At 41.0% G+C, this 7,164-nt stretch overlaps 1 protein-coding gene and 1 pseudogene across 1 annotated transcript; both read right to left on the minus strand.

Annotated features, from left to right (window-relative positions):
- Window positions 1-2,696: 2,696 nt before the first annotated feature.
- Window positions 2,697-4,543, minus strand: gjd2b (gap junction protein delta 2b). Its single transcript, XM_060933142.1, has 2 exons — window positions 4,457-4,543; window positions 2,697-3,963 (listed from the first exon to the last, which is right to left on the minus strand). Exons 1-2 carry the CDS (start codon window positions 4,525-4,527, stop codon window positions 3,120-3,122), a joined length of 915 nt encoding a protein of 304 aa, XP_060789125.1. The 5' UTR covers window positions 4,528-4,543; the 3' UTR covers window positions 2,697-3,119.
- A 2,049-nt stretch (window positions 4,544-6,592) lies between these two features.
- Window positions 6,593-7,164, minus strand: part of LOC132894577 (actin, alpha cardiac muscle 1-like) — a 26,327-nt pseudogene continuing 25,755 nt past the window's right edge.

The following is a 7,164-nucleotide window of genomic DNA, read 5'->3' on the forward strand; positions in this document are numbered from 1 at the left end:
TATTGTTTTTATATTATTATATTTCATGGGATTGCTTTGTCTTACTTGCTGACATTCTTTGTAATTCAGTTTGTACTGCCAAAAGGAATAAATAAACCAATAATAATAATAAATATAACTATATTGTGCTGCACAATAAGCTAAGAAATGACCTTCAGTGTTGTTTGAAGGGTTTTAAAAAAAAGCCAATTTCTCAACTCACTACCTGCTTTAAGCCTCAACATCTGATTTCAGCTTGTTACATTCAATATTATAATAATAAAAGGAATAAGAATTTAGCTGTGTCTATATTAGATTAATGACCATCCAAAATCTGGGGTATTGATGGATAATACTGAGTCACTGGCCATTAAAAAAAAAAAACCAAACAAACAAAAAAAATGGTCCTTTAGTAGGAAAAGTAAGAAAATGGTAAAAAGACTATGTTTAGATGTGTTGTGAGATCTTTCCCTTCCAAGAGCTGATGCATGTGAAAAATAATTTAGCATCCATGCCCTTACATGTAGGCTAAGTCATTTATATAAGGGTGGCGTTGTAGAAAGATATAAATATATTGAGCATTGCAGATTTGAGATAGAGATTCATTTGTGCCACAGCTCCTATTTGCTTATCAAATCCTATTTTAAATGGAGTTCCTTAAATTTATGAATGAATTGCAGATTTAGTCCCTTAGATTTTCCCTGTTGTTTTATGAATTTTTCCTGGAAAATTCAAGTAAAACTGATCAATAGGTTTGGACATGATGATGTTTTAAGATGTTTGTATCTTTTAATACCATCCTTGGGTGATACTATTTTCAATGCTTTGCAGATGTCATGAACACAATTTGGTCTCTCAGTATGGATGCAGAAAAGCATGTTAACACAAGGACTATATGTGGGGCCAGAATAAATATTGCCGCAATCTTACCATATACAGACACTGAAAGGGAGGGAGGGGAAAGAGTGAAAGAAAGAGGTGGAGGGAGTGAGGTAGAGAGAGAGGGAGGGAGGGGGAAAGAGACATGCTCAGATATTTAGATATTTTCACATTCAGCAGGGAAGGTTTTTTATTAAAGCTTTTTTTTGATTGCATACACAATCACAATGTGCTCAGTTCAGTGACATCTCGCTTTAGAGGTGTGTGGACTCTCGTGACAGTTTATCAGTAAAGTGTGTGTGTATCTCACTGATTCAAGATGAATGCAGTCTTGGAATGTTGGTCATAGGAGAGAAAGGGGAGGAGAGAAAAAGGCTGAGTGTTGCATTGCACTGTCCGGCCAACCAGGCACGTTACATTTTTCTTCCCTGTAGCATTGTTTGAGTTAGTTCCTGTGCTTTGGAAACATGTAACATCTCTTCGGAGTTGAAGATTGATGCGAGTTACCAGCTCCTCCATCTTCAGTCTTGCATTGCAGGGTCATTATGGCAGATGCTGCAGTGAGCGAGTCCCCAGATCATCTTTGACGCTCAGTCCCCATGCACATTGCGGTTAACCTGTAGTTAATGTTTTTATTTTCTCCTGATCTTCAGGAAGAGCGAATATCTGAATTGCAATATTTCTGATGCAACAAATAATGACAGGAACAGAAAAAGGGGGAAAGACCAACTCCCGAGCAAAAGCAGCCGAGACCCCGCAATTCCTCGACAACATTCTAATGCTCTCGAATATGCTTTCTTAAACATGCAGCTCTTTACTTGACCTTAGAATTCAAACAGTATAAAAAGTCCTGATAACTGGAAAATACAGAGTGTGATTTTGGATAGACTCAATCAAAAATATTTCTCAGGTCACAGTTATGAAGCGCATTCGGAATAGATGGAAATAATATGAAATCCCTAACATTACTGACAAGGCTGAGATTTCAATCAAATCAGTTTTCATACCTCATACTGACACTTAATGCAGCAGCACAGTTCTTCCTTAGTGCCTGAGATAGTCGCATGCCAGGTCACTGAGAGATGCAGAGAAAGCCTCAGGGCTCCAGACGACTGTGGTGTGTATTTATTTCATTTATTTACTCTGATGAAAATATTTTTTTCCTTATTTTCCTGGTTTACACAGACAGCTGATAAGTGGAAAAAATGTAGCACCAGAGGAAGTTCCCATTGTCCATATTTTGATTTTCCATTATATAATATATAATTTGTTAGAAAATGTGTGCTATCATTTTTGTGATCACTTATTATTTATGGCGAATAAAGAGATTACGGGTACAAAAAAAAAAAGACCAGCACTTTGTTTTTATTTTTCGGTCTTTTTTCCGGTTTCAAGTTAAAAGAGGAAAAAATGCCGAATATCCTTTTTTTTATCCATTTAAATCACAACGAATAGAGTTCAAGCAAACCTGGGTGGTGTTTAACAATCCGAGCAAATCCGCTTTCATAATGTCTATAATAAGAATTATTATTATTATTATAATTCGAGATTTATATATATATATATCTGTATGTATACATATGCATCTTATGTACAAGTATGGCACTTAATTACACGAAAGAAATAAAAATACGTGACAAATGAAAGCCGTGGGCGCTTTGTGGTGGGTTTAAAATGAAGGTAAAGGTTTGTAGCAGATCCACTAAAGCTCTGGAATGGTTACATACATTAAGGTCGGCGGTGCAACACAGGCAACAAAAAGAAAATGTGTATTATATAGGCTATGATATGAAAAACAAACAATTAAACCTAATTTCTCCCACAGACATTTCGATCTCATTTTATAGGCTGAATGAGGAGGATTTAGTCAACTGCTGTGCGTAAAATGTGGTGATGATGGTGATGTGAGGGGGAAAGCCGGTGGAAAATCACTTAAAAACGCTTTTAACGGCACAATGAGAGATGTGCGTGGCCCGGGTGTTCTTTTTATTTTAGTCTAGTGCAAAACGCATTTACTCTCTTCAAGTACAACTAAGTGGCCCACATGAGAGTAAATGCGCGGTGTACTCGGTCCTTGTGCTCCGAACGGAACGGAGAAAAGTCGCATCAGCGCAAACGTGTCAGTCATCCTCCACGCCGTCCTTACAGGACTAGGAAACAGAAAATAAAAACCTACTCCTTAACTGATGACACGTTATAGCGGCGAGCAGAGTCGTCCATCTCGTCCATGTGTGTTGGATACTTGTCTTGGATATACAGAACTACACGTAGGCCGAGTCACTGGACTGAGTGCGGCCGAAGTTCGGTACGCTCAGGCGGGGCAGGTCCTTGTTTCTGATCTCGTAGATGGACTTTTTTCGGGCCTGAACTCCCCTTACAGCCGTTTTGATTTTCCTCCAGCCCAGATGATTGAGCTCGGCCAGATTGAGCACCACGCAGAAGCCACTGACAGCAAACATGAACACGAGGAAGACTGTTTTCTCCGTGGGCCTGGACACGTAGCACTCGACCTCCTTAATGCACGGGTACCGGTCGCACTCGTACACAGCGGGCACATTGAATCCGTACAGGAAGTACTGGCCCACTAGGAAGCCGATTTCCAGGGCGTTTCTGAAAACCACCTGGATAATGTAAAACCTAGAGATGCCCTCCTGGCGCCTCATTTTGGACTTGGCAGTCCGCAGACTCGCATTGGGCATTTCTTTGACCTCCAAGCAATCGGGTTCAGCCTCTTTAGTAGAGTTCTCAGCGTTCTGCAGAACCCCGTTCCCGATCGTGTTCTTTATCTTTTTGCTGTCCTCTCGCTTCAGTAAGTCCTGATCCTTATCCACGGTGAGATACACGGTGGAGTAGCGGCGGTCCTTCTGTTTTGCAGACTGATGAACCGAATAGGTGATGAAGCAAAGGCTCGGGGTGCAGACCATGATGATTTGAAACACCCAGTATCTTATGTGTGAGATTGGGAAGGCCTTGTCGTAGCACGCTTGGTTACAGCCAGGCTGTAGCGCGTTACAGACAAACATTGTTTGCTCGTCGTCGTAAACTGTCTCTCCAACTATGGCTACGATTAGAATCCGGAAGATCACCACCACTGTTAGTAGGATCCTAAGAGCATACAAGCAAATAAAGAAATATCAAATGTTTAACCGTCTGACCTTTATGGTTCATTTCAAATGAGTGTTATATTATTATTATTATTATTATTATTATTATTATTATTATTATTATTGTTGTTGTTGTTGTTGCTGATGAAATAAAAGTGATTTGAAAAAGCAAACAGAGCAGCAGCGGGCTGGGTGCTGTCCAGTGCTGAAACTGAAGCGCTCTGTCTGCTGGGCGCCTAAAACTCACCGCTCAGGTGTCTACGATGGATTTTTTTTATTATTATTTTAATTTATTCCAGTCCCGTCAAACAAAAGTGATATTTAGGGCACATTAAAACTGACCTTTTTATTTTGAAAAGTGAAGTGGGCTGTAGCGCCCTTCTTTGCGCACGCCTAGTGAACGATGGAGACTTATTATGCCAGCTCCAAAAAACTAGTTTTAAATGAAATTATATTCATTCTCACCGACAAATATAGATGGCTTTTTAGCTTACCTTCCTATCATAGTAGAGTGCTGCTGGACAGCAGCTTCTAGGAGCCTCTCGAGTATGGTCCATTCCCCCATTTCTGTTCATTCGGAGACGAGAGCGCACAGCACTTCACACTTAATCCGCGGGGGGGAGGGTGGAAGCAACAACAAATAATAACACTAGACTATTTCCTATTTATTGTCCAATAGGCCTGATTTTATCTGCCGAAATCATTGATCACGGTCCTGCCCTGCGCCGTGGCCAGGTGCTATGTCAGGGGATCACCGGGCGATCCTACTTTTACTTGTCTTCCAGTCCGAAGTGCTGATTAATATAGGAGCCCTCCTATTTTCGATCTTCAGATCAAGTTGATGGGTCGCGCGGTGTGTGACTGGTGGGAGGTTGGATTTAATGTCTCGCAGCAGTTAATCTCCCTTAAGTAGTTCTTCCTGCGTCACGGGGCACAAAGGTCTGCGAAAAGCTGTCCAAATTCTTATTTGCAATAATTCTGTAGAGGATGAAACGCAGGAGTGGTGACGCGCGCTGAGCTCTCCAGAAGAACCGGCAAGAAGAACAGAGTTTTGCACGCTGGTGCTGAAACTAAATAGGTTCAAGGATGCAGAAGGGATGGCCAGTCAATTGTTATTGGCTTAAACACAGGACGGGTCCTATTTTTTCCCTCCCCTCTAACTCATACTTGTTGCTATCACGGCCACGAGCGCCTTCCCTGGGAATCCCCCGTCCTCTTGGATTGGACTTCTCTAAGCTATTATTTTTGTTTTCACTGCCACTATTTCTAATGCTTTTTAAGCAGCTACCGCGAGCAGCTCAACGCGAGGAGCTCTGATCTGAGACTCTAATCGCTTTATCGCTGTGCTGTGGATAAAAATAGGAACGTCATCTCCGGCCCCGCCCTTTGTTTCAACCTCAAATCCTGCGCGATCACACCCAAATGTATTTACACTGGACTATTTTAAGGTACAGATAAGCGTTTCGGAAAATCCTTTTAAAGATTGGTTTGAAGGTATCAAAGATGTGCACATGCATTTTACACCCTCAGGAAAAAGGGTATGAAACTTGTCGCTGGATTTACCCTCAAAGGTACATATTTTTGTTCTTTTGATCTGTTTATTTTACCTAAAAATGACATGTGTACCTTTACTGTTTTCCTCTAAAACAAATTTAGTCCATTTATGCACCTTAATGTTGAGTTTCCAGATGAAAGGTACAAAAGATGTGCTCTTAAGAGCACCACACCAGTGACAAGAGAGAATCATTACAGGGTATTTCAGTTTGGGATTGTCTTCATGAGGGCATACTCCATGCAAACACCACTGACGACACTCAGAATATGATCAAATGGAAAAGTTCTTCTGTTCGAATTTGATATCAGGACAGTAAGACTGTGAATGAAGACAGCTAGAAATCTCATCTCATCTCATTATCTCTAGCCGCTTTATCCTTCTACAGGGAAGCAGGCAAGCTGGAGCCTATCCCAGCTGACTATGGGCGAAAGGTGGGGTACACCCTGGACAAGTCGCCAGGTCATCACAGGGCTGACACATAGACACAGACAACCATTCACACTCACATTCACACCTACGCTCAATTTAGAGTCACCAGTTAACCTAACCTGCATGTCTTTGGACTGTGGGGGAAACCGGAGCACCCGGAGGAAACCCACGCGGACACGGGGAGAACATGCAAACTCCACACAGAAGGGCCCTCGCCGGCCCCGGGGCTCGAACCCAGGACCTTCTTGCTGTGAGGCGACAGCGCTAACCACTACACCACCGTGCCGCCACAGCTAGAAATGGTTTTATTTAATAAAAAGAATGCAATAAAATTTTCATTCGACTTTATGCCTGGTGTATTTCGTTATAACCTTCCAGTGAACTCTCCACAAGTAAGAATATTTGTCTTATTGTTTAATACATGAATAAATGAAACGATGAAAGGTACATATATTCATGTCCTCCTTGTTGGAGTAGCCCATGGTGTGCCATAAGGTACTCCAAATCCCTGCAAATTTCATTTCTAAGATATTAAATCTAGATCATTGTTTAATAGGGAACCTATAAATCTAATGCAATATAAATGGCACTTGTGTCTATAAATAATGCATTCTTGAGTCATTTGTGAAGGTTGCTAAATGTATATTTAAAAGCACTTTCGGTGGACAATGGAAGGTCCAGCTTCATCATACTCCTGTTTACTGATCCACATCTCCTGGAAGGTGGAGAGTGAGGCCCAGATGGAATCTCCAATCCAAACAGAGTACTTGCGCTCAGGAGGAGCAATTATCCAAAACAAACAGAAGAGTCACATGTATACAACCCACAATATAGAACAGAATAAAAAAAATTGACCTTAATTTTCATTGTGCTCGGAGTGAGGGCTGTGATTTCCTTCTGCATGCAATCAGCAATACCAAAATACATGGTGGTGCCATCAGATAGGACATTGTTGGCACACAGATCCTTATGGATGTCAATATCACATTTCATAATGCTGTTGTATGTTGTTTCATGAATTCCAGCAGTCTCCATACCTGTGGTAATAAAAAGTAAACAGTTAAGTGATTATAAACAAAAGATGAGCAGTGGGTTTTAGAAAAACAGCAAAAAGTTACTGTCCATTATCTTACACAACTCTAAGCACATAACAGTTAAAAATTCTGATATTCTCAGATGTGAATCACACATTCAATGCGCTATTACTGTATATCCTTT

Source organism: Neoarius graeffei, chromosome 11, assembly GCF_027579695.1.
Source record: "Neoarius graeffei isolate fNeoGra1 chromosome 11, fNeoGra1.pri, whole genome shotgun sequence".
NCBI lineage: Eukaryota > Metazoa > Chordata > Actinopteri > Siluriformes > Ariidae > Neoarius > Neoarius graeffei.